The sequence below is a fragment of the Vanellus vanellus genome, assembly GCF_965231255.1.
Source record: "Vanellus vanellus genome assembly, chromosome: 4".
NCBI lineage: Eukaryota > Metazoa > Chordata > Aves > Charadriiformes > Charadriidae > Vanellus > Vanellus vanellus.
The window spans coordinates 50,047,414-50,074,385 of record NC_138909.1 but is presented as its reverse complement, the minus strand read 5'-3'; the positions used below and the strand labels follow the sequence as shown (position 1 = coordinate 50,074,385).

At 42.7% G+C, this 26,972-nt stretch overlaps 2 protein-coding genes across 2 annotated transcripts in view; one reads left to right on the top strand and one right to left on the bottom strand.

Moving 5' to 3' along the window:
- Positions 1-3,650, bottom strand: part of POLR1A (RNA polymerase I subunit A) — a 36,054-nt gene extending 32,404 nt beyond the window's left edge. Inside the window, exons 1-4 of the mRNA XM_082482036.1 lie at positions 3,519-3,650; positions 2,290-2,494; positions 441-590; positions 243-350 (exon numbers count right to left, since the gene is read on the bottom strand). Of these exons, the coding sequence (XP_082338162.1) occupies positions 243-350; positions 441-590; positions 2,290-2,494; positions 3,519-3,595 (540 nt within the window). The 5' untranslated portion in view covers positions 3,596-3,650. The remainder of the gene's footprint in view (positions 1-242; positions 351-440; positions 591-2,289; positions 2,495-3,518) is intronic.
- A 155-nt stretch (positions 3,651-3,805) lies between these two features.
- On the top strand, positions 3,806-26,940 carry PTCD3 (pentatricopeptide repeat domain 3; the record flags this gene model as incomplete). The annotated part of the gene is made up of 24 exons (XM_082482781.1): positions 3,806-3,900; positions 5,170-5,219; positions 6,368-6,407; positions 7,444-7,489; positions 8,248-8,316; positions 9,621-9,725; positions 10,152-10,275; positions 11,268-11,386; positions 12,136-12,209; positions 12,527-12,614; positions 12,716-12,776; positions 13,061-13,143; positions 13,816-13,960; positions 15,024-15,074; positions 15,989-16,072; positions 18,246-18,274; positions 18,802-18,905; positions 20,024-20,102; positions 20,196-20,286; positions 21,497-21,582; positions 22,752-22,900; positions 23,768-23,809; positions 25,284-25,442; positions 26,168-26,940. 24 exons carry the CDS (start codon positions 3,806-3,808, stop codon positions 26,235-26,237), a joined length of 2,043 nt encoding a protein of 680 aa, XP_082338907.1. The 3' UTR covers positions 26,238-26,940.
- Positions 26,941-26,972: the final 32 nt, after the last annotated feature.

The following is a 26,972-nucleotide window of genomic DNA, read 5'->3' as shown; positions in this document are numbered from 1 at the left end:
TCAAAACATTCCCCTACACAAAGTGTATTTTCCAGAAACCTAATAGCTATACTAACAGGAAATAAAATCTTTATAAGCTTAATTTCAGAAATTTCACCCAGAAAGACATCTAAATATTACACAGTTCAGAACTGCAGGACAAAATCTAGAGTCTACACAGCCAAAGACAGACTTTCTTCAGCACATTACTATTTTAGAAGGAAAAATCCTGAGATCTCAGGAGAAACACTGATTCTACTTACATTTGAACATTGATCTCTTATTTGATAACTTTGTAATATTTCCTGAACGTGGTGATTTAACTCTTCTTCAATTTCTGAACCTGTTGCATCTGCACATTGCTCTAAAAACTAACAGAAACAGAATAAAAGAAATTGGGATAGCTCTATAGTTACAGGACTATCAACTCAAAAAAGAATGGAGAAATACACAGTACTTGCCCTGTTCAGAATGACTTCAAGATCATGGACGGCGTGAAGCAATCCCTTCTCCAGAACCTTCAGCTGACTTAGCAGTAAGTGAACCACAGCTCGAGCACATGTCAGCATGTGACAATTTAAACAAGAACCTCGAATTAGAAGGTATAATTTCTGGAAAGAAAAGGAGAAAAAGTTATCCTGGTAGATTTACTAGCTTGCACAGTAAGCAAGTAGATAGATTTGTCTGAACTTAAAAAAAGTGTTACTGTAATTGAGAAATTAGACTAATTGTTAAATTTAATCATAAAGAACTGGACTGAAAAGAAATGTTTCTTTTAACCACACAAACTCATATGCGAAGCACGACCTGTAGACAAACTATCTGCAGACCATCTACATAACAGATACAGGGGTCAGGAGGAAAAGCCTGTCATACCTTTAGCAACTCCGGCACTAAGGCTGCTCTTAGATAACACTGCGATTACAGCTTCTAGAAGCTTGACCCATAAAGTACAATGTGGTACCCAAAATTCCACACTAGTAAAACAAAATGTTCTGGTCACAAGTACCACCAGAGTCCCTTAAGATTCTTCACGCCACCGCACTCTCCTCCAGCTTCAGAAAAACAGCAGTGTTCTATTGTTTTTTATGGTTTTACTGCTTCATATGTTTTATGGTTTTATTCCTTGGTAAAATAGAAGTATTCTACTTCAAAGCTGTGTCAGCACAAGTGGGATGGACTTCATCTAACCTCAGTCATCTGAAAGTAAGATTTTTAGTCTCCATTAGTAGCCTATGCAGGAGCCAGCTACTGTAAATGGGGAGATGGGCACATAAGGAGGGAAATTCATCCCAGCTCAGGTTCCTGTTATAGGCTAGATGCATCTTCCTCTGCAAGTAGCCCCAATCCTCAGACTCCAGAAAGAGCTAAAAAAGTACAATCAGTTTATGCATCTAACATTCTTAAGACCAAAATAAGGCAAATCCTACACTTACAGCCAGGAATCCTTTCACATTTAAAAGATGACCCTTTGAAAAAAATACCCACATGAAGGACTTAAAAGAAATGTGCAATTTGACCATCACCAGTAGCTCTCAAACCAAGCTTATATCACCTGTGCCGAAAGATGCACACCAAGTCAAATCTCTGCTCTACATCACATTGTTGTAAAGTTACGAGAAGTGTGTCTGACTTCCAGATGGAAGAAATCTTCTTGAGAGCTTTTTTTTTTTAATTAAAAAGACTGATGGATTTCTACATAGATTAGCATTTTTTAATTCTCTGCTGCCACCACACTTGCAATGCTATATTCTTCCATTTACTTGGCACACACATTATGTCACTCAGCATATTACTGGATAGGTTGTTGGGTTCTATCCACGTTGATCAAGTTTTCTAGAATAAATTATTCTGGAATGAGAGCATCTACTGGGCAGAATGTACAACACAGCTATTTGGAGCAAAAACAAGCCCTGAATGTCCAGGAAGCACTTGGAAATCCTAGGTAGCTCTTCATGTAAGTTTGTAGTAGTTGCTTAAAGGAAACAACTAACAATTTTTACTGTGCCATCCATTTAATTAAGGCATGACACCCTACAGTAAGTCATACAGCTTAGTGATCAACATTCCTCCTCTCTTGTTTGTCAATATTGAGTAAAAATAATAGTTACAACAAAGCATATATTTTGAAAAGCCTAAAGAGTCTATTTGTATTGAAGTATCACGACACACCAAACTACTTCTACTACATTTGCTGTTATTACACTTAAGCTTAGAGAGAAGACAGATCTCAGCACCTTTACTATTTTCAAGGACTACAAACTGTATGACAGCTTAAGCACCATCACGACAATAATTAAGCATACATACATCAAAAAACAGAGGGTTGTAGACAGTCAGAGGCAGTTCTATATGGCCAAAATGACCAGGGCAGTTGCTGAAGTTCTGCATGCAAGTTGCACACACTTCTTTGGAGTCTGGAGGTCCCAAAGCCAAATCGTAGAGTCCATTACTGGCTGGATTCCCCACATTATCCAAATACTGAGGATTTGTTATGGGTTTTACACTCAGTTTCCTAAAGTAGAAAGAAAATAACAACAACAAAAAAAATAATCAATGGCAGTAAACAGTTACATGATATACACTTGAATGGTACAACTAGCATTGGCATTTAGTATCTATATGATATTTTACTGATGAGAACATCTTTTTGAGGGCACTTTGTGCATGCAATTTGGGGATTTTCTCTATCATTGGTTTCACTGTCTGAGTACAATCATTCATGCCACAGCAAATACTTCTGTTACATCTTTAGCCATCCTATTAAGAAGTCAAGTAATTTTGGCTGCATGTCCTCTCAAGCAGTGGGAGAGGTATAAAACCATCAAAAACACCTAGACAATGACAGCTGCACCTCCTTGACTATACAGTGCTAACAGCACACCAACACTAAAGAAATGGTGACAGCTCTCTAGAACTCCAGGAGGGATGACCTGCTGGGAAAAGGCAAAAAAAACCCCTCTGCAACGAACATCTCAGCTCTGCCACACTTACGCTGGTGCTAAAACAGCTGAACATTTTCTCCTTGCCAAAACCAGCAAGGTCTCTTCCGCACTGGACACTCAGCATCAGGTCCCAGGCCAGCTTTCCAGGAATGCGACCACCAAGGAACAAGAGCAGCCTTGCCAGCACAGGCTCTGTCAGGCCCTGCTGGCGCTGAGGTGCAGTCGGTGGGAGGAAGCCAACACTACCTCCAGAGGAGGCCCCCCAAGAGAGGCGCAGCCTTCGCCCTCCCAAAATGACTGTATACTGCACCCCGCAGCCTCTGTCCCTAGCAGCACACGGAAACGGCCTGAGAGCCCCACAGAGAGTTCAGCAGCCTCCCAGGTCTCAACAACCGGGGGGTACTCAGCTGCCGCCATCCCAGTGGCTGCTGAGGGCCCAGGCCCAGTCAGACTACATGTCCCAAGAGGCCCCGCGCCTAAAGCCCGCCGAGGCCTGGCGGCGTTGCGGCGCAGGGCACGCCGGGAGCTGTAGTCCCCAACAGCACCACCACGGCGAGGGAACAGGACAACCCACCGCCTGCCGTGGATCCTCACCTGATCTCCTCGGCCGTGTACATCCCGAAGGAGACCCCAACCAGCCGCCGCCACGGCACCACCTTCGGCGGCCTCATGGCGAACGAGCGACTCTTCCCCAGCCGACGCTTCGCCCCTCTCTGCCACCGAAGGTCCGGCGCCGCCGGAGGCACCACGCGGTCCCAGCGGCGGGGGGCAGGCGGGGCCGGGCGTTACCACCGCCACGGAGGGGAGGCTTCTTTCCCCCCCACCGCCGCCGCAGGAGTGGTCCCGCCCTCCTTCCCGGGAGGCACTGCGCGAGTGCCGGCATGGCGGCGCGGCGGCTGGGGGGCAGCTCCTGGCAGCAGGTGGTATCGCTGAGCAGGCGGTGCTGCTTACCGGGCGGGAGGCCGGGGCACTACCGGTAAGGCTCTGCTGTTCCCTCAGCGGAGGGAAGAGAAGATGCCTGACGGTGATCCCTATAGGGGAAACAACGGGCGAGCGAGTTGGGGGGGTCTGGGGAATTGAGGCGCGAAAGGCCGCGCAGGCGCAGTAGGGGTTGGTTGGCAGCGGCGCGCTGTGCGCATGCGTCGTGGCGGCTCGGGCTGCTGGCAGGCAGGGGCGGGGTGGCATGGTGGGGTCTGGGGAGCGCTTCTTTTGGGTTTTTTCCCTACTTTTGGTGGGCTCTGCGGCTCGGAGCCGCCCCGGGAGCGAGCCTGAGCTGTTAAGTGGTTACATGAAGAAGCAGATGGGGTGGGAGGTTACTCTTGGGCTATGTCTCAAATGAAAGGTTGCCGCTCCTCTGGGTACTCTATAGGCAAAATCTAACTCGCACCTGAGACGGTAAAGTCATAACTAATAAGTTTATGTGGCGTACAGGAGTAGCTAGAATCATGCAATATCACTGTGAAGCACAGAGGTATGAGTGCACGTTAACAGTGTCTCCCTCAGGGTCAAGGTCAATGTGGAAGCACATGCGAATGGCAGTGACAGTAAGGCTTTAGTGTTCGATGGCTTCGTGAGGGGAAAAAAAAAAGTATTTTCATGTAAGCTTTAATTTGTGTTAAAAGCAGTACAACGCGAGTAACTGTAACAAAGACTTGGAGCTGTGACTCTGAACTGAGCACAGAGCAGCAGCTTTGCAGTATACAGCAGAATCAAGTTTATGTGGATGTGCCTTCTACAGCTGTGGTTATGTGGGAGTGCTGTCTGCAGCTCTGTAGACTGGGCATACGGAACTCAACAGGTCTGACTTCCCTGCATCCCAACGCAGGATCTTCTGCTTGTGTAAACGCTACTCAGGTCTGAAATATTTTAAGAAAAGGTACTGCTTTCAGCTAGATTCTGCCTCTAAAATGCAAAGTGTCTTCTGATTTCTGTTCAGGATTTTCTTTCTAAGGTGCAGTAATTTGTGAAAACTACTTTAAAGCCATGATATCCCCCAAAATAAAGAATTACAAATTTTATGTAATACGATTTTCTGTGTATAACTTATTGTCTCTTGAAATTAGGCCTAATTTTAAGAGAGGCATCAAAAAAGAGTTTTATGATAATAATTTGGACTTAGTGCAACATTTCCAGTTACTTCTCCCCTTTAATGTTTTAATTAATTCTGACCTGTAGTACAGGATTTCATTAATCTGCTTTTGGTGTATTAATGTGACTACCGTAAATTCAAAACTCTGATTTACAGGTGCTCTTCTAGTAGTAGAGCTCTTGGGAAGACTGTGGAAAAGTCAGAAGGTATGATATCTTAATTACTAGTTTCTTGATGTCTTAATTGCTAGTTCCTTGCAAATGTTTTTTTTTTTTATATCCACACAACGTAGCCTGTCACAAAATAAAGAAGACAGTGAATGCCCCCCTTCTTATATCCCCCCTGGCCCTGTCTTCATTGTGCAGCGCTTTCCTGGCTTAACTTGACTACCCTCACCACCAACCAGTTCTGTGCTCCAAGAGCATGAACTCAGTTGCCCAGTTCCATGACCTGTCCAGTTGCTCGCTGAAACTGAATAAACTACAAAATAAGGAGTCTTCACCTTAATCCTGACAGTTTCCTTCATGTTCTTGCTTCTTCTCTGTACTCCTTACCATATTGGTGCTACAAGTTTTGTGAGAAAAGTAAGCTGGGATGCTTGGAGCCATGCTGCACATGGGAACAAGTTCTTGCCAGTCAGTAACAGCTCATGAAAGTATCAACACAGAGGCAATGGGAAAAGTGTCTCTGCAGACCCTGGCTCTGGGGGTTGTAATCAGGAGGTCTCACATGCTCCTCTGTGAATGAATTTGCTAAGATGCTTTACTGACAGCTTTTTCTATAGCTTCTTTTACTTCTTTTACTATAGCTTCTTCTTTTGGTATTGTCCTTTTTTTTCTCTCTGGGAGAGCTGGGCAGATTGATCTGTGGGGTGGAAGGAGCTGAACAGTTGGTGTCAGGCTGTCAGAGCAGGAACTTGAGAGGGCACTTTGCTGCAGTGTTCACGCAAGCTGAGCTGGAGAAGCCAAATGGGCAGAGATGGCAAACTTCAAACTGGGAGACTAAGGGTGAGAAATCAAGGGACTGGTCAAGACTGGGGCTCAAGCGCAAAGATAGGATAAGGATAATTGAAGAAGCTTGGATGGGTAATCACTCTGAGGGTCAGTGGGTACAATCTCTCTGAGGTTTGTTTACCATAGGGCCCTGATCCTGTCTTGATGCAAGACTGTTAAGCTCCCCGTCAGCCTTTTCTATTACCATTCCAGTAAACTGTGGCCTACATCAGACCATGATTTTAAAATCTTTGCCTTAGTACTTTCATCTGGATCAGCTTAAATCATTAATTTCATGAGATCAAGATTTTCTTTGGGCATCTGTTCGTTTCTAATAACAGTTTTACTATTGTTTCTCATAGTTACTCGAGAAGAAATTGTGCTTCCACGAAAGAAAACCTGGTGAGTGTTTACTGCTGGAGTATGTCTTGACCTGGAAGAAAATCATTATTAGACAGCTAAATGTGATCTGTCCACCAGAGTTGAAAAAGAAAATTCAGGTTGCTGTATTCCTGGATTTAATGTCCCACTAGTGGCTTTCCTTCTGACTGGGAGCTCTGGAAATATTCTTGACTCTTACTCTGTGTGCAAAGTATGTACACTCCATTGTTGACCTTTCTTTTAAAAACAGTTATAAGGACTACATTTTTAAGCATAGTTCTGTCTTTACGCAAAATACCACATTCGCTAGAGATCTGCAAAATCAAGTTTATTTGTTTGTCTGCATGGGGGTGTGTTTCTTTCAGTAAAATGCACTTGGCCATTGATAACTGGCTGAATAAATCCTGTTTAGAAATTATGCAGCTGAACAAAAGCTATTTTGTTGGAAGCACTTAAGGTGAAATTGCATGACCGTGTAGCAAAAACTAAGTTTATAGCTAAATGGTGTCTGCATGTAAACCTATAATAAGACCGCCTCCACCTAAACACTTTCGGTGGCCTTCCTTGTTTGCTTGAAACACAACCAAAATCTTAAGGACCTACAGACACAGGAGTCCTGAGAAATTTTGTTTTGTTTGAGGTTTTTTTTTTTTCCTCCCAAGACTTGTGTTGGAGAGGGACTTGTGTATCCATCCCTCAGAGATGGAGGGCTCAGAGGAGCATTCCAGGGAATCCTTTCTGTGTCCCTTCCCTATGTTCTTTCTTTGATAATGTATAGTAAGGGCAGGAATGGTAGCAGGAAACACAGATGCTTTTGTGGTTTTCCTCAAAGGCTTTTCTTTTTCCTGTGGTTGTTCCAAAACTGAGACCATTTTTTGCAGTTGAATTTTCTCTCCCTTTGCAAAAAGTGGGATTTTCTAAGTGCAGCGAAAACTTTGTTTCCTAGAACTGAAAAACCTTATGGGCCAGGATAATCTTGTGCTTGTTCTGCATACAATATAATGCATAACGTTCAAAGTCTGCAACTGAGTATTAATCAAAGCTCCTTTATGTTTAGGGATAAGCTAGCGGTTCTTCAGACACTGGCTTCTACTGTGAACAGGGTAAGTAGTTCTGTTGGTCATGGAAATAGGTCGAGCTGTCCATCTCATGCAATAGCCTTGTGCTCTGGAGGCTCTTCTACTTTGGCCATAAATGAAAGATGGGACTTCTACATCCATTTTTTACGGGGTTTTCACTTTTGCTTAACGCATTTTACTGTGTCCTTGAAGCCTCCTTCTAGTGCTAAAAGAGAGCTGCAGCTACCAGTGAAAGCTGTAATATTTTCATAAGGTTTTTTGTAAAATGAGGACCAAGTTTCTTTACCGGTTCAGCTTCCCAATCCAGACTGCCTCTTCCCAATCTAAGTCCAGAAAGTAAGCCTGGCAAAGAGCAATCAGTGTCTACTCTTGCTAGGCAGCGGCAGCAACTGTAAATGCTCTGATGCCATTCTTCAGTCCTGTTTGTCTTGAGTTCTGGAAATTGAATCTGATCCTGCAAGTTCCCTCAGCTCCCCTGAGACTCATAGTTGGGGTTCTGCTTGCTCTGCAGGGCACTCATTGCTTGTTATGTTATATTAAGGACCCTTTTGTTGTCACTATGTTAGCCTGCATGTATGTATATAATGGAAACGCTTTTTTTAACTGTTTCCAAACAGGCTAAACCTTTTGAACAGGAGGAGCTTTTGTAAAATGGGCATCAGGTGGTGGTTATGATGGAACTGTTCATTGTGCCTTAAATTCCATGAGGCACTGTAATATGGATACAGCATGCCTGTGTACATAACTATGAACGTTTCAATCCTGGGTTCTTCTTTGTACAGGATCCTACTGCTGCTCATTATATGTTCCAGGATGACCCTTTCCTTATGCCAAGAAATGCTGGCAATTCTGTAAGTATTTCCTTTCAAATCCTTGATAGCTTCCCCCTTCCGCCCCCTTGTCTAGGCTATGAAAACTCTTATGTAATTGGAGCCTAGTTTCAATTACAAAAGAACATGAAGTATCAGATGTCATTCAGAATTTTCTCCTCTGTGTTTTTCTGAATGCATAATGGTTGTAGCAGTTCTCTGGACAAATCCACCTACACACACACAGTTATCTCTTCTTCCTGCCCCTATAGGGACCTTCCAGCTGACACAGCTTTGGTAACATTCCTGCAAGTTAGTGGCTTACCTGCTGAGTTTTTCTGTTTCTCCACGTTCTTAGTTTGTTAAGTAACTCCCATCAGTAATTCTTAAGTGAGGTGTTCTTCAGCCTGTTAAAACTGTGTTTATATACCTTGGATATAGACTGTGAATACGTGGTATTGCAAGTGTTGAGATTTTGTGCTTACAGTTTTGTTAAATGTGAATTAAAACACAAAAGGTCACATGTGTGTGTTACTGCATAGACTACATGTTATCAGTTAACTGTCCTGGCCAACCCCCAGGAATTTTAGTTTTATCACAGAGCAGCTATTTGGTAACTTAGGCTTATGGAAATAGTAGTATTGAGGTAATGATAGATAGGAAGAAGGAGTCATCACCTGATGTTATCTTTACATAAGAGTGCAAAGCTGAGGCAGGAGAAAGCATAACTGGAAATGAGGGGCAACAAGGATGTGCTGTGTGTGATGTTAATTAGAGTGTCGTGAGAGAAGACTGGGAGCTGAGATCTCGTGGCAAGACAGTGATATGGCTACGAGAGTACTTAAGTTCTGCATACCAGAGGTGAAGCCATTGAGAAGGCTGAAGGCAGCTGTCAAGTCTGAAGAGTTTTAAAAAGAAACTGCAAAGGAGGGTTTGACCTTAGAACTTGAGGAAAAGAGGTGGATTGGAATCGGGTGATGCTCTTGGAAATGACAATCGGGGAGAGAAACGTCCAAGTGCCGTGACTCTAAAAAGAGAGATGCTTTTGAGCTTGAGGTAGTAGTGCAGCATTTCAGATGTCTGGTAGAGAACTTTGTCCCTTCACTAAGTAACAAAGTAGTAAATTACAGTCTCATTTAAAGAATATACATTCTTATATTGGCATAAATACCAGAACGTTTATCTGGAATGTTGTCTCGTGCCTGCGTTTTTACTAAGAGTTGAAAACAAAGCATGAGTTTAATTTGGTCCCATGAGAATGCTCAGTGTTATGGAAAATGTTTTTCTTCACCCTCAGGCTTTTAATTGCATGTTTCTTCATCTTGTTCTCTCTCATTCCTATGCAGCGTCTGTTTTCATTGTCGAAGGAGTCTGGGAGAAATGCTGCAAAATACATTATTAAGCAATTTCCTCAGTATTTTGACAAGATTTTTGCAGAGCCCAACATACCAGTAAGCTTTTTGCTTTTCAATTTCATTGAATTTGTGCTTGTCAGGTGGTGAAATTGACTGTCAGATTGGTCCAAAGCTAACATAAAAGGATAGTTTTGTTAACTTGCAGGCAGCTATGAAAGCAGTACTGTATTTCCATTATGTTTCTGAAGTGAACATTTTTCCTAAGGAAGTCAGTATCATATCAGGTTCTTTAGCTAGAAGTAAGAAAAGAAATGTTGTTTAGATACTGACTTTCTAGCATGAAAGTGGGAGATCGGGATATGTGGTCCTTCATCACCGAAAGGACTGCTGCTGTTAGTCTGGGAGGGTTGGGAGATTACGAAAGCAGTATACTGGGTGAAGAGTGAGCATATTTGGTTAGTGTTTTAGCACTGGTTTAGAGAAGGCTTAAGCTTATGTCTAACTTTCACTCTTTGCTTTTAGTGTTTGATGCCTGAGGCTCTTACACCTCAGATTGAAGGATTGAGTGAAGAAGCTCTAAAAGAGCGTATCAACCTTAGAAGGGTGAAAGATTCTGTGGACCTGTTCGATCAGCTTGTACAAGCAGGTATGTGGTCACCTGCCAGGTTCTGTGGTGGAGGTCTACTTAAATTGTGGCAAAAATATTTTATTAGCTGGCACGGGCTATTGAGACAATTTCGTGATTATGTTGCTGCCTTTCACAACTGACTCTGGTCTGAGAACAAATGATTTCTTGATCAAGAAGCAGATGATACGGTGTTGAGTTTTTTTCTTCTCTTCCAAAGCAGAAGAATTTGTGCAGTAGAGTAGGGCCTGTTGTGGGCAGGTGCTGTGTGATTGAATGATACCATTCTGCCCGCAAAGGCCTTCGTGCAGTAACATATTGGTTGGTATAAGCTACATCTGTGCTGACCACTTTGCTGCTGCGTTGGACTGGTGTAGCATACCAGCTGAGTGCCCTTTCTGTAGACCTGCCCTCAGTAAATGAGCGTTTCTCACTTCCTCCATAATTTGGACCTTATCTCTGTCACGGGTGAATGAGGAGGAAGCAATAGAAAACTGTAACTACCACAGCCTCTGAAGGGAAGGTGAGACCTTCCCGTATTCACTGCAAGATGGAAAGGAGATGATTCCATCAAATAGCTCTTTTCTTTTGTTGGTTTTACATCTGTTTCATAGAAAGTGAAACACACAAAGTGGTCTTAACAGCAGAGTTTATCCAAGGAGTAGTTGTGAAAGGTGCTAGAAATTTCAGGTGTTGTGTTGGGCTTGTTCTCCTTCACAGTTTTGGCTGCCAGTTGCCGTTTCACTCTCCCACTTGGTCGGGAAAACTACCCTTTCAGTGGCTTCAATATTAAAACAGATACTCTAGTTTGGTGTTAAAATTGTCTCCTGCTATGAATGGGTTCGTGGAAGTACTAATGTCACACTCAGGTTTTACAGACTTGCTAGAGAACGCCTTTATGTTGAAAGAGAACAAAGTGGCATAACTGGGTGTTCAAAAGTTTTCTGATACCGCTGTAGAATGGTGTGTTCTTGACTTTCCCCACAACTGTTGTACACCCTCATTTTCTATAGGTACCCCTGTATCTCTGGAGACCACAAACAGCCTTTTAGATTTGTTATGTTTCTATGGCGATGGAGAATCTACTCTAGAAAAAGAGGAAGGACAAAAAGAGGATTTGGAAGAACCAGGGGTATGAAAAACCTGTTTATCTCTTTTTATATATTTATACGTAGTGGGAGTGTATCAAGGTGATGTCAAGATTTTTGTACTGTGACTGCCTGCCTGGGAGATGGTGCGAGGTGGGTCAAATGCAGTCAACATCCCCTAGGCATATGGCAGTTACAGCAATCCTGCGTCTAACCTACTAGCAAAAGTAGTTTCCATAAAGCTGAACTTAGCAGCTAGAACCCTGTCTTGCTTTAGTTTTGCTGAACTGTGTTTAAATAACCGTTTCTCACTGACAGCCTTGTTTCTATAGTTGCCTGAAAATAAGACCTCTACTACCTGTAGTGTAGATCAGCTGGTTACTTTTCGTCCAGTTTGAACCATATTAATTAGACTTCAATGAAGTTGAGGGCTCCTTGTGTGACCTTGAGAGCATCAGGTAGATACAGTAGTAGATGTATTGCACAATACCTGTCCCTGGGAAGACTGATGAGGGAGAAAGGGTTTTGCAGATTATGTGCCATAGTCTAATGATTCCCACCAACTCCACAAATACATATAATTTGCCCTGTTAGAATTTTTAATAATATAAACAGTATTCTTAATCTAGTTATTGCTTTCTGAACATTATAATAAAATTATTTTAATGTAACCCATTAAAAACCACCTTTAGTAGCATATAAATTGCTACTTCTGTGTTGTTACCAAATCACATCATTTGATGTTTAACCATAGTGAACTCTGAGAGATTTGTTTCTGCAAAAATCTCTCCAGGTGGACGCTTCAGAGCAGAAGGCTCCAAAGAGACAATTCCAAAGAGGTTCACAGTCATCTGGCTCTAGATGGAGGTATGGAAAATGTTGCCAATATTCCTGTATTCAGTGGGTTGCGCACATGCATTGTTGTTATAAAACAGACTTAAAGACTTTTTAGCAGCCCATACTTGCAGATGTTACTTGTTAAATACATATCTGTGTGCTAATCTTTTAAAGTGTTGATGGAAATGCAGTAAGCAGTTGTAGAATAGCTGAAAGTATCACAGGTAATATAATTGAATGTCAGCCCTTGGGAGTACAGCCCATTATTTTGTTCTACATGTTGAATCCTTTTCCTAAAGGTATCTTTTATTGAGTTTTTTAACATTCAGCTTGTTCGTTGATTCTAGGGAGAACAACAATGCTGAAAGGATATTTAAGATAATGCCGGAGAGGAATGCACATTCCTATTGCACAATGATCCGTGGGATGGTAAAGGTAAAGTTGTCCTTCAGTGCTGGCAGGACTTTTTTCAGCTTGTGAAGTCTCATGCAGTCAAAGAGATTGTTTATTTTTGTTGGGTTTTTGTTTTTTTTCAGCATGGGGCTTCTGCTAAAGCTTATGACATGTACATGGACTTGCTGAATGAAAGACACAAAGGTAAGCGTCTCCTGGTTCTGACTTGTGGTCTTCTAAGTAGCAGAAGGCCATTGTTGGGTACATGAATATTTGTTTCATGGCAGTGATGATTGGCGCAGGGGTACGGACCTCAGCTAGATCATGGGAGCTGAATGCAAACTGTTTGTTTCAGTGCAGCTGGCATGTGGCCGGCTTACTGGAAACAGGTTTGCATGAGACTTTGCCAAAAACTGAGCCATGTCAGAACAAACTGTTTTCTGCAGAGTATAATTGTCAGTTAAAATTAATTATTTTACATTTTCTAGCTGATGTGCACACGTTCAACGCACTGATTACAGCAGTCCCATATCTAAAGGAGAGGTTCTTAGAAAGATGGGAATTAGCCAAGGTAAGGAGTGTGAGCAGAAGAGGTGGGGAAGGGGTAAGAGTGTAGGGGCTGGGTCTGCTTTATCAGTAGAATTTTGCAGTTGTTAGAAGACTAAAACCAAGAGCTTCATACAAAGATACTAATTTCTACTCCAAAGGAAGGACATTCATGTAAACTAGCTCTTGAGGAGTGGAAAATGTACAAAATCCAATTTTGCCCTTGCAGAATGATTTGCCTTGTGAGAATGTACCTGATCCAAGAACTGCCCAGACAGAAAGTAATTGGGAAATTATGCTGGGAAATATAAACAAACAATTTCAGATAAAAACTCTACTCTGAATTGTGATTCATAGTGGTGTGCTGGAAATGGAATTTTGAGGGGTAGCATTAGAGGCCTCGGTTTTAATGACATAACATCAGTAAGGAAAATTCATACATAAATTAAAAAAAATTCTTGATGTTCTAGACACAATTCTCCAAGATCTAATCCGATGTAATTTTGTAGTCTTGCTTTTTGCTCAAATTAATTAAAAATTAGATGGTACTCACTTAATAAATGATCATTTGAGGTAGAGTCATTCACTTGAAGGGAGTAAGAAGGATTAGATTAAGGACATGCATGTATACCTAACTGAAAGCTGAACCGTGATCTGTAATGTGTGAAGCACTAAGGACTTGAGGATTTTGTTTAAGGTCTTCCTGAATCACATGGCTCAACAGGGAGTGCAACCAAATCTGCTAACTTTCAATGCTTTACTGAAGACTCTGAGAAGATGTGGTGGTGTAGGCAGAAGTATGTCTTTATCGGTAATGAAGGAAATGGAAGCACTTGATATAGGTAAGAGAACCGGAATGGTTGTTATATTTCAGTGCCACCTCCAGAATGGCTGACTTAAAAGTTTATCAGCAAACGACACAGTCATTCCTAGTTGCAGGGAAGAAGCTCAAGGCTTGTGGAAAAAGGCATTTCTCACTGTGTTCTCAACTTCACAATTTGTTTCCTTTTGCAAGAGAACTGAGAAATAAGAATGCATAAGTACTGAGCTGCAGCCACTCAGCAAGCCAGTGGCTGTGGATTTCAAACTGAATCATCGTCTTCAGAGTCTTTGTTCAGAGTTGATTACTAATTACAGTATAGTGCGTGCACTTAGTCCCCGAGGTCAAATAATGTAGCATTTTGATGCCGTAGTCTTTTAGGTTAGGAGCATGTTTATCATTACATTTTTACCTGTAATTACCTCTAACTACTCAGGGACAGATGTGTCTATGCAGTGGGAGAGTGTGTCCTGGCCCATAGGCTCATTCTCAACTGGGTCTGTATTGTAGTACTGCTGAAGAAGTAGTGAATAATGTGAATATACATTTGTATGTTAGCTGAGTCTGTTAGCTTCCCACAGATCAAGGAGATTTACTTCAAAGGCTACCCAAGCCAGTTCAGATCTATATACCTACATCTCTACAGAAAAAAAGCTTTTGATGTAGATGATGGTTTTTGATGTCAAATAAACATTGCAAAACCAGGGAATATCTGCACAACCAATTTGATGTCTTGTGGAGTGTGCTTTGCCCCAGTAACACACTTGTTCATACGCTAAAGGTAGGTTCACGAGCAGAAGAGAAGCTAGCTATGAAATATTTTTGGTTTTAATTTAGAGCAAGGAAGCTTGACTGCTTGCCCCGTAGTGATATGATGCTTCAGCTGGTGGTCCACACTCAGATGTCATCCCTCCCAGTTGTGACATGTGTACATGAGATCTGGTCCAGCATTAGGGTGGACGAGGGGAGAAATGAGTAAATTTATGCATGCTGCCTCACTGGAAGGGACGGAGACTGTGAATTAGAGCTCAGGCGTAAAGCTCAGCCGAGAACGTTAAAGTAACTTAAGTGTTTTTGCTTTTCAGAGCCTAGCCTTGCAACGTATGATCATCTTCTCTTTATATTTTATAGAGGCGGTACGTGCAATATCAACTTGTCCGTGAATGTGTCCTTTTTAACATCTGCTTTAAATGCTTTCCAAATGGGATGGGTGAATTCAGTTGGTTATGGATTAAAAGACAACTTCTAATTTGTGCAATGTTAATGTTACCTGTGCAGTCTGATTCTACTTGGGTGAAGAAAAAGCTACAGAGGATTATAGCCTCTTACGGGGAGGGAAGAGTCCTTGTGTTTTGAGAACTAGAAAGAAAGCCCCTTTTCGTTTCCGTTTGTGGCAACAAGTTGATAAAGCTAAAAAGCAGATGCTACTCAGTCTCTCTGGAGGCTGGATCTGGCTACAGCACCTATGATTACATAAACTGTGCCACTCACGGGGAGGAAAATGCACAGGGATTCTGTTTTTCTGCAACAGTGGAGCTGTCTTGAAATATAGCTGTGTTAGAAGGCAGGAACCCAACTCTTGAGATCCTTTAGCCAAAAATCTGTGGACATGGAATGAGAATAGATGCAGTAGTTGTAACTGCAGTCCTTGTGCTATAACAAATGTGGACAAACTGCTCTGGAGTCTCTCTGTTGGTTTTGTTTTGTTTTTTTTTTTTTTGTTTATGAATTATTGCTTTTCCCAGTGCCACATTCTAACAGATAAACTTGCAGGCCTGTTGGATTCCTTGCTAGAAAGTACTTGTATCTTTCTTAATCTACCCTGTTGTGCTGTGGAAATCTGGCAATAGTAGGGCAAATTTTAGTGCAAATAAAATTGCAGCTGGCGTGGAGAACCACAATTAGGGGTAGAGATAGGAGAATCTTGACACTTGTTTGAGATTGTGGTGCTTGTTTCCATTTCTGTAGTATATTTGCAGGCTGACACTCTTTCCTAACGAAGCACATAGTACAACTGAGATGTGATGTTGCTTGTCTGTTTGTCCCGCAGTTGACCTTTGCCCACCAGGCATCATCCTTGAAGTACTCGATGATGTTGAAAAGAGGAGTTTCATTCCTCAGGACCCTGATGACGGTATGGACTTCAATATATCTGACAATCTGCGTTATTTAAGCTTGGGTGAAAAGGTACCTAGGGAATTTCAAGTAGTTCTATCCCACTAGAAAGATGCGTGCAGCTTGCTTATGTCAGTACCTTCTGATACTTCTTGGAGACAAAAAAGGACAAATTCCAGTGCTGGGAAGGTGTGCTATGCATTGGTTTGCTGGCTTCTGTGTGGAAGTAGGAGTGTAGCCAATGTGAATGAGTATTTGAGTCCCACATGATAAAAATCACAGGGCTGTTTACAAGACTAGTTTAAGGAGGAACATCTGCTAGCAGCTTTGTGAAATGAGACATGTCTGGTGAACAGCAGGTTTTTGTTGTAGTGTGGTGTGAAATCCTATTCTAGTTCTTCCTAATTGTGTCAGAAAATTGCATGAAATAAAACTTCATTGAAAACTGAAGCTTGGGTCTGTGGAAGGGTGGATTCTGAACATCCTGTGTCTCACTGGCTCTTTCTGCCATCTGTATGTACAGAACTTTGCCCTAGGATCTTCAGAGCCTTTCTGTACATACAGAAGTAGAGGCAGCTTCAGTCTGAAGAAGAGAGGTGACAAAGAGGGGTCTGTCAGCTGTGCTGTGAACAATGTATCAGAAGCCACTCTTTAGCAGCTGGCAGTTCTATATGTGATAGGATGAAGAAGGTATTACAGTGCATCATGCTTCAGGAAAACAGAGTGGAGTTGATGTTTTTTTGCCATTTAAAGGACAAAGATAATTATGACATTGTTAGAGTAGCATATTATGTTATCCTACCTGCATTTTTTTTTTGTTCTTGGAAAGAAGCCTGGAAATAGTCAGAATGTTGCACACCTCTCTTATTTGCTTCTGCCCTGCTATATGTGTTATACCATTTCTTGCTCTGGCTCTAAGCTGCTGTCAGAAGTGTAGGCAATGACTACCTGCTCTGCTCCTTCACACGCTTTATAGAAATCCTGCTGTTAGCAAAGGTAGTGATGATGGGCACGCAGATACAGGCCTTGCCTGAATCATGGGAGTTGAATGAGCTTTGCTACACAGCGGTTTAAAAGAGAGAGAGGTTGTTCACACAAGACTAGGTCAAAGCCACTTTGTCTAAGCAAGATGCATATGAAGATGTTATGTTCTTCTTCAATGTGGGATCCTTATGCTATTTGGTAATTGCTTTTGCAGAGTGCAGGTTGACACTTTGAACAAAACTGAGGCTTCCTTTTCCTTAGTGTGGTGTTGTATGTGAACAGAAACCTCTGTGTTTCCTGCAAGGCCTTTCCTTGGCCCAGATGATTCTGTAGGCTGTAGCTGAAGTGTATACTAAACACCTAAATAACACAAAAATGTTTTTTCCAACTTAAAAGTATTTAGTTAATTTATAAAGTTTTGCAAGGGAAAGGGGGGGGGGGTGTTATACCTAGTGCTTTTAGGTAAATTGCCTTACAGTTCTTCCCACTATCTTGCTACCCATAACTAGCCATTGTTTCAGTCTCTGGTAGCCCTTACATTTGCTTAAAAAAACCCAAAAACACCTATACAAAATCCTCACCACACAAATGAAATAAGCTGCTGAGCAGGATAGTTTATGTCCTTCCTACCACTGTGGCTTTCTTTGCCTCCCTTGGGCAGCATCAGCCTCCATGCTGCTTTGAAATGTCAATTACAGAAACCAGGGCCAAAGCCTCACAAAACAAGAAGGAGACATTTTCAGGGGACAGTTTTATGTTCTTGGGCAGCTCTGGGGTGTGCTAAAGAGGTGGGTAACCTGCCTGAACACCTGTCTCTGTTGCATGTGCTCTCTTCCACTGGAGTAAATAGAGAAGGTGAGTGATGTGGCTGCCTTTGTCTAACAGGCAGGCTAAGAAAAAATAATGCCGTCTTGCATCAAACAAGAGAATGTAGCATTTATAAAACTGCCTAAAGTCAAACAGATCATCTGCTTAAATCTGTCTCCAAAAGCACACCAGTGTAACCTCCGGAACAATGGCTAGCAAAACTCATGCCACACCAGAGTCTCTACATATAAAGAGAAGATCCTGGCTACATTGTCAAACTGAGCTACAGAATCAGCTTTCAAATTGAACCTGTCTCTCTGTCCTCTGGGAGGCTGGGTTAGTGAGCTGCTGATGTCTCCTTGAAAGTTTGAAGCTAATGGACTCCATTTTCTCCCTTTCAGCCAACTTTTTTGCCACCGCTATGCAAGCGGTAAGTACCTCTTCCCTGCAAACAGAATTCCTTTGAGCCCTCCAGCTGTTTAAGAATTGCCTGTGAGTTTTCCAACCTATCATACAAGGTTTAGCGCTCGGTGTCTTTCAGTTTTTCACCTATGTTCATCACCTCCTGTAACTTTGCTCTGTAATTCTGCAGTTCTTTGCTTCATGCCTTCTAAATTGGTAATTTGCATGCCTGTGATACGTGCATCTCTTGGTAGAGATAGCTGTGTAAGTCCTTGTCTTCTGTGCCCTACCCCCTGCTTCTAGTGACACTGCAGCGGTCAGACAGTCTCCGCACCAAAAAGTGTCTGTTTAGATTAGAAAGCTCTTGCTGACTGTGGGAGTTGCGCATTTGTCTCAACTAAACAAGATGCCTAGGCAGTCACTGCACTGAATTGCATCCTGTTAAAAATGTTTGCTGTCAGCTCATTACTCTTCATACCTTTGTGAAAGTGAGTCTCAGAGGGATGTATTAAGTGTTATATTTGGTAGCTTTAAAATCTGACTGGTCTGTTGCAGTGCTGTGATCTTAAGGATATCAAGCTTGCCTATCGGTTAAATAAGGCAATGGAGAAAGGAGACAACTGGAAATTCTTGGACCTGGATCGATTAAATGCCTACTGGTGAGTGAAATGCAGCTGACATTCAGCATCTGGTGTATTGTTGTCAATTTGAAGACAAACTAGGATTCAGACATTGCACAGAAGGATGCTTTGTTGAACACCAGCTGGTTATTGTCTGTGCAGTTTGGAAATAACATCCCTCTTAAGAACAGTGATAGCTTAGGATTTGTTTTCAGTTTGTGGCCTTGCCCGAACTTGGACCATCAGTTTAGCTTCATACCCATCCAACAGCTCTACCAACCAATGTATTTTCTGCAATCCTGTTGTCCACTTATGATGGCAGCTTAGAAGGCAACACCAAAATAGCGTACAGATCAGACCTAGCTCTCTGCGTGGTGTTGGAGAGAGGCTGCAGTGCAGCAGGTGTATTTAGGCACAAAACTCCCATGTAGTTTCACCATTTGACACTGTCATCATGGTGTCCAAAACATCTTTACCAGTGTTCAGTGCTGCAGTTGCTGAATGTAATTAAGTACTTTGATCATACTGATTTGAAGAAAAGCCTATTTAGGCATTGGAACTAGAGATGCTCCTGTAAATTAATGAAAAATAATTGTCATCAAAATAAGTAGCGGTTTCAGAAGTGGGATGATTCAGATGATTTTACCTTATTTAGCCTGTAAATAAATCAAGGGAAATTAATGGAAATTAATTTCTTGGTGTAGGGACATTTTTCTTAGTCAGTGCATTGTATCAAGGTCCCAGGCTTGTATTGTGAACTTGCACAAGTAATTACGTTGATTTAGTTTACTTCTTAAAGGGTTTCTTAATCAGAGATTGCATTTGAGAGAGATTCAGATACCTCAAACCTGGCATCAGGCAGGGAGATTGCATTTTTTTCAGGATTTTAAAATGTGGTCCACTTCTTACTAATTCTGTCCATTTTTAAAATGTGGTCCACTTCTTACTAATTCTGCCAATTACCTAGTGTCAGCATTAAGTTGTCTCATAAAAAAACCACTACTGCTTTTTTAATTGTGTGGGGTATTGCAGTCATACAGTGAAATTTCCATGATCTGCAGTACAAATCTGATCAGAACACCATCATTTGCTGGTGTTTCTTTGTGGTTTAGTTGATCTAATAATTACTTGAATTAGAACATTTTTCCCTCCTGTAGGTCAAAATTCTTTTCACTGTTGTGTATGATGGAACAAATTGATGTTGTGTTGAAATGGTACAAAGAAATGTCCCCTTCGGTAAGTGCATATTAGGGTAAGCAAGCTTCAAAGCTTTAGTATGGAGAAACAGAACAGTTAGAGTTCACTGAAGTGATTCTCTTCCTTCTTCAGGTCTTCTATCCAACTCCTAAAAATATATTGGACCTCCTTCAAGCACTGGATGCGGCCAACCACTTGGAAGTGATCCCTTCAGTCTGGGAAGGTTGGTGATAGCCACACGGCTACGTAGGCAGTTTGTTTGATAAAAGTCAGGAGGAGTGCAAAGGGGGAGGTAGTTGGGAAATTTTCCGGTGCTCAGAATAGCCGTGATAAGGTGCTTTGGCATGAGGGACATTATTCCATAGTGCATGGTGGGGCTGTTGTATTAGAGAAAGGCAGAACCGATAGCACAGACTATCGGAGAGGTGGTGGCTCTGTCACAGTTAAATGTCAGTGTTTTGGAAAACTCAGTGCTTACCAGAGAGTAGTACCTTAACCAACAGCCCAGGTTTTACTCATTAAATTATATGCCTGTTCTTTGCCCCTTAAGAAGAGGAGACAAGGCAAATACAGGGTTTAGCACACAGAAAATATCCTACTGTCACCCAACACTGAGGGGACAGACAGGTTCTTTTAGGGGTCCTTGGCAGAATGATGACAGCACTAAGTTCTAGTTACAATTAAAGCTTTATTTTCTCAACAGGATTTTATAATTAGCGTGGCATAGAATTTATAATCAGAGTAGCTCAGGATTTCTATAAGCAGAATCAGTGTAGTACAATTTTTTTAAGTAAAGCAGTACAGAATTTTATAGCACTGCTTAGCTTACAGTTTCTAATCACCTGGACTCTCTGCAGACCGGGTCAAATCTTGATACTTGGTTTGCTCTATCAACATAAAAATTACAATATCTAGCCTCAAAAAACATATAAAAGAATACAAGTCACCACTCATTCCTTGGAGGCAGCAGATGACGGTGGAGGTATCCCTGGCCACCAGGGTGTCGTGGGTCTCACTGTCCAGCCGCAGTTTGGGTCCAGGTTCCCACCTAGGACTTGTAACTGCTTGATTTTATAGACAGTGCTCTGTGTGTTTTTACCTTCCCTGTTCTGTGATGGGGTCATCGCCACCACCAGGTTGGCTGGGTGCCTGAGACCTTGAAGGCCATTAAGGAAGGGAGTAGTCAGCCTGGTGCCCAGGAATCTTGAGACTGGCAGGGAGGGGAAGAAGAAATCTGTTGGTTCATCTATTTAGAGCACAAGGACCTTCAGGACCTGATAATGAGGGGAAAGGGAACTAATATGCAACCCGCTCAGTCACAGAGAATGGCTGTTTGCCTTGCAAAATGGCATTAGTTATGCTGACCATATCACCAGGAGTTGGGAACAGGGGGTACCGGTCACAGCTACTAACTACTGCCTTTCTCTAAACAGATATGAAACAACTGGGCTTTAGTAGGAGACAAGACCTGTTGGAAGAGCTCTTGTCTTTGATGAGCAGGGAGCAGCACCCCGAGGAGGTAAGGAAGCTGTCGTGGTTTAACCCCAGTAAATAGCTAAGCACCACACAGCCACTCGCTCACTCCTCCCCCATGGGATGGTGGAGAAAATTGGAACAGTAAAAGTGCAAAAACTCCTGGGCTGAGATAAAGGCAATTTAATGGGTAAAGCAGAAGCTGAGCGTGCAAGCAAAGCAAGATCAGGAATTCATTCACTATTTCCCATCTGCAGGCAAGTGTTCAGCCATTGCTGGGAAAGCAGGGCTCCATCATGCATAATGGTTACTTGGGAAGACAAATGCCATCACTCCAAATGTCCTCTCCTTCCTTCTTCCCCCAGCTTTTATTGCTGAGCAGGATGCCATATGCTGTGGAATAGCCCATTGGTCCATTGAGGTCAGCCGTGTCCCCTTACAGCTTCTTGTTCACCTCCAGTCTACTTGCTGGTGGGACAGTATGAGGAACAGAAACGCTGTGTAAGCACTGCTCAGCAATAACTAAAACATCCCTGTGTTATCAACACACTTTTCATCATGAATCCAAAACATAGCCCTATACAAGCTACTGTGAAGAAATTTAACTCTGTGCTAGCCACAACCAGTACAGAAGCTCAGTGAAAAGAGTAGAGATGTCTCCCCAGTTTGTGTTCAGCATACAGGCTGCATTTAAGTGCTGTGTTATTGTCCCTCTTCAGTCCTAGAGGTCCAGTTCCAGTGCATATGCCATTACGAATTTCCAGATCTGTGTGAGCTTATCCAGGTCTGTGAGGCTATTTGGATTGTCTTCAACCTGTAGGGAAACCTCAGATTAACACAGGAGAAGATCACTTACTTGCCAGGGTTTGAAGAGTAATCCAGCCCAGCCAGCCACGTCTCTGGGGAAGCACAGGGCAGAATTCAGGGATTTTTTGCCAAAGATGTCATTGCAGTAACTGACTTCTCAAGCTGAGGAGGGTTAAAGGCTTATGTGTACTGCAGAGGTCTCTAAATACAGCTGTCTCTGCAAAGCTGACTTGGAGCTTGCCTAGTGGGGACAATTGTCCTGACAAGTGAGAAATTTTTCTGCCAGGAGGAACCGCTATTAATTCACAAATTTAAATCACATATGGGGCAGACCTGTAGGAGGAATTGCACTGAAAAGGGTATGTTAATTCTAGAGGTTTGGGGCTTAATAGCACAATCTTTTCACAGATTCAACTGGCGTTTGCCAAGTGTGCTGAAGACATCAAAGCTGTCCATGAGCAAACCAGGAGGGAGCAGGCCCCATTGGAATGGACAGGCAGTGTGCTGGGCCATGTCACTCTGTTGTTTTCTAGAGTTGGGAGAACCCAGGATGCTTGGTACGTGTGTGGCTGTCATGACCTAATGGCTTGCTGACACTCAAGGTTTAATCACAAAAATCAAAAGCTAATGACTGATTGCTTTAGAATGCTAGTGGAGACAAAGGAAGGGCATAAATCGTGCTGGGAATGTGCTGGGTTTTTTTCTTAATTTTATTGTTCATTCTTGGCACCAAGTTACAGTTGTCGGTCGTAAAAATGTTTTAGAAGTTAATGTAGCTTAGAGCATCATATAGCTGCTTCTGGCAAGGTAGGGTTTGATTATCATTTCACTAAGCACTGCTGATTTCCTGCGGCTTTTTTTTTTCTAATTTTTAGAACTCTTTGAAATCCAAACTGTTAAAGAGATTAATTAGAGTTTCATTAAACTTTTAATTAGAATTAACCCTAATTAAAAATCTAAAGAGAATATTTTTAGTACACTTCAGAAGCTAGAATTTGCTGTCCTACATGCTCTCAATCTGAAGTACTGGTTAAAATATCTAGCCTCCAATTTAAGGTTCTGAGCTATTTTCTGTTAAATACAGATATTCTCTTTGCAGAGATTCATTTGAAACAAAGAAGTGGCAAGTGCCCTTCTAAAAACATGTAATATTTTTAAAGTAAACTTGCCACCAGATACACTTTTTTTTTTTTCTGCACTAGTTAAGATAGTCTGTGTTAAACTAATCAATTATGTTAGCTGGTACACATTGCACCTTCAAGAATGTAGCATGGGATCTGTTTCCGATCTGTGGGGAAGATCATTTAATGAAATTGACCTTGCCTATGTTTCAACAGGGGCTTATCCAAGAGATTTAGTATCTGTCTGTTCCTGTGTTTTGTGGTGTGTTTTATTAATATTTTTTTTTGTTTTCTTTTGAACAGGAACATGATGGAGCGGTTCCAGCAAATCAATAGGATCCCCACGTGAGTACTCTTAGATTCTGACATCAGGTACTGAGTCTCCCCTTTTGCGTTTCTATTATAACCAACAATAGTGGTCCCTATCTTACTGTTACTTCTGAAGCATGGGGGTGTGTGTCTGTCCTTGTGAGCATGTTTGTTTATCCAACTGATATGTGCCAAGACCTTTCTGTCTCAAAAAATGTTGAAAACGCAAAGGGCAAGTTGATCCTTAAGAGCAGTTGATCCTCGAGATGTCATTGATTGAAGCTCTGGGACATGAAGAGCAATGCCACTGATTAACTTGGGATTAGAAATCAGTCTGAGCAGGACTCTTGAGCACACGAGAAATTAGATGTTTTCAAAAAAATTTCTAATATGCTATTAACCAAGCACAGGTGCTTCAGAGGTGTCTGGATTTCTGAAGACAAGTTTATCAAGTCAAATCCTAAATCTTATGTAGTACCTTGTTAGGTTACAACAGTTAGCTTTTCTCAGGATTTTGGAGGAAGAAATTCTGTTTTAAGTAGAAAGCAACTTATGAGGAATAATAATACATTTAAAAAACAAACAAAAAACAACCCAAAAACTGCTTGCTGCTCACTGAAGTGAACACCTGAAATCCGATGTTGAAGGTGGGAATTTCACAGAATGGACGATGTTCTCTGTGGCTGCCTGCACCGGTGAGGGTGTGTGGTACCAAAGGCAGCAGTTAGTGGTACTCTGTGCTTGGTCTGTTCTGCAGACTGCTGCTAGTGTGGCCCCAACAAAGCCTTGATGCTCCCTGTCTCGATTTGGGGAAGAGGAAAAGGAGAGGAATTGTCCTTCTGCAATCGTGGTGTAGCTCATGGTTTGTGAATGCCATGGGTTATGAATGTAACAGAAAAGAAAGTAGTTTCTCTGCCGTTACAAAATGGATCAGAGGCTTTCCTGGTCCACTTCCTTCCCTTCTCTGCCAAGCCCACTGCCACACCAGCTGCAAACACTTGCTTCTTTCCCTGCCTAAAGGCAAGAGAGGTGTTTCCAGCAGCTGTTGCAGGTGATGCTTTGACATTCAATGGAGCTGGCAGAGCAGAGCCAGCTGTCAGCGGCTCCCAGCGCCCACAGACAGCACAGCAGCCTCTGGCAGACTGCCTTTGATTTAAAGTGCTGTTATACTGTTCTTTTACCTCTGCCAGCCACGTAAAAGAGGATGAGGGCCTGATGTGGGGACTGAAGGTTATTTAGGCTGCTGCTAAGCTGGCATCCTCATCCTGAGCAGTAAGCTGCTGCCCTCTGGTTTTGTGCAAGGAGTAGTATTTCTTTCTGCTATGATAGAAATTCCCAAGTGGTACGGGGTGAAGGGTGAGGTGAAAGTCCTGGCAGGAGCAGAATTTGGCTGGTTGAGTGATCTGAAAATCTGTCACCTCATCTCCCTCTCTAAAGTACCTGCTGTAAGTTAATGGCCATCTCACCTGGGGCCCAGTTGAACAGTCACTCTTTGCCTTTGCTTTTGCAGTGAACAGGTGATGGATGAGTTCTTGAACTGTGCTAAACAAACCAATTGCCCAGATGAGGCAATTAAGCTGGTAAAGATGGCAGCGTCCCTCGGTCTTCCTTCATCTCAAAGGCTTAAAAGCAGAACAGAGAAGGAATTTGAACTCTCTGAAAAGCAGAAGTAAGTTGGAGTGCTTCATGTTACTGCTGAAGGGGTGTAATAGACAGGGTGTTGGAGGGGAGCCTGTGGAAAGGCTTCTCTGCCAAGGCAGCAGAGAGCTGGCTTTCAGAATGATGTACCTTTGTGTTGACTGTGGCCGATTCATATCCCCAAAATGGCCCCTCAGTTTTTTATCCCATGCTGTAGCCATACCATCTAGGAGGGAAGGTAACTTTCCGTGATGGGGTTAGCCTCATCCACTGTTCAGATCTGCTATCACCTTTCTTTCCTGGAATCCTTCCCTAGCTGGGTCTGGCCACCTAGAAGACACTGATGTCAGGCTAATAAAAGCAGGCTGGTGGTACAGGATGGCTCTGCATGTGGTTCACAGGTTCTGAGGCTCATGGTCAATCTTCAGTACACCTGGCCAGCCACCACTCAGAGGATGGGCTTAGCCTTAGGACCACAGTTTGGAGCTACTGGTCTGGTCCAAGGGAATGAATAAATAAACGTCCAGCACCCTTGACAGGGTGCCACTTTCTGGGTAACTGAAGTAGTTGACTTTTCCAGAAGAAACTGGGTCTGCTTCTACAAATGCTGGGTGGACCTGTTCTTTGAGGACAATAGGCATCAGACAGCCCATAATATTCTCTGTGGCCGGGGTTTACCCTGTGCGTTTTGGGTATCCCTTTTCAAGCAAAAGCCGCAATCGGGTGACTGATTACTGGACTGTTTTACATCTGCAGGAAGACACTGGAGAGTATCGAGTCAGACAGCGACAGCAGTGATAGTGACAGCGATAGTGACCATGACTAGCTGTCCCTTCTGCCTTCCCCTTGGGAAAACTGGGAGCAACGGCTGCCTTGGTGCCAGGAGGCTTCTGTGAGAAGTGAAATCACTGAAGGGATGGCTTCTGGGAGGTGCTGCAGCACTGCTGAGCGCTCCACAGCATTCTGATACAGGACCTGCTTCTATGTCGTCCTCATTGGAGCAAGCTAGAATCTGTCCCATTTAATGTTCTTGGTAACTTCAAACACAATGTGGGCTACACGAACGCAGCCTCTTCCACAGCATTACCTGCACGAGCTCGCTCCTGCCAGGCAGCTGTGGCCTGCGTGAGCAGCTTGGCTGAGGTACTGGAGGGCTGCAGTGAGAGGGGTACTGCTTCCTGGAGGCTGCTCAGCAGGTATAAGACTTTGAGAGCTTGAGCAAGACTTCTCTTGGACCTCCTGTGACTTTAACCTGCGCCAGATTTAATTCCTTTCCAGCTAACTTTAATGAACTATTTAAATGTGACGTTTACTCCATATGTAAACGCTGTAAGTATTGCAATACTCATCACCTGTGGTGTTATTCCTCATCCTTTTGAGGGTTTTGGGACAGGCTTTGGACTGTAGATGTTAAAATGCAACAATTTGTACAGCTGGAGACTGCATCTAATAAATGGCTGACATTAAATACAGCTGTATTCTGATAATGCCCAAGCAAAAACTGTTGATTATGAAGTATTGCGGCTGCCCTGTGAGAGAGTGAGTAAAGTTCATGGAGAAT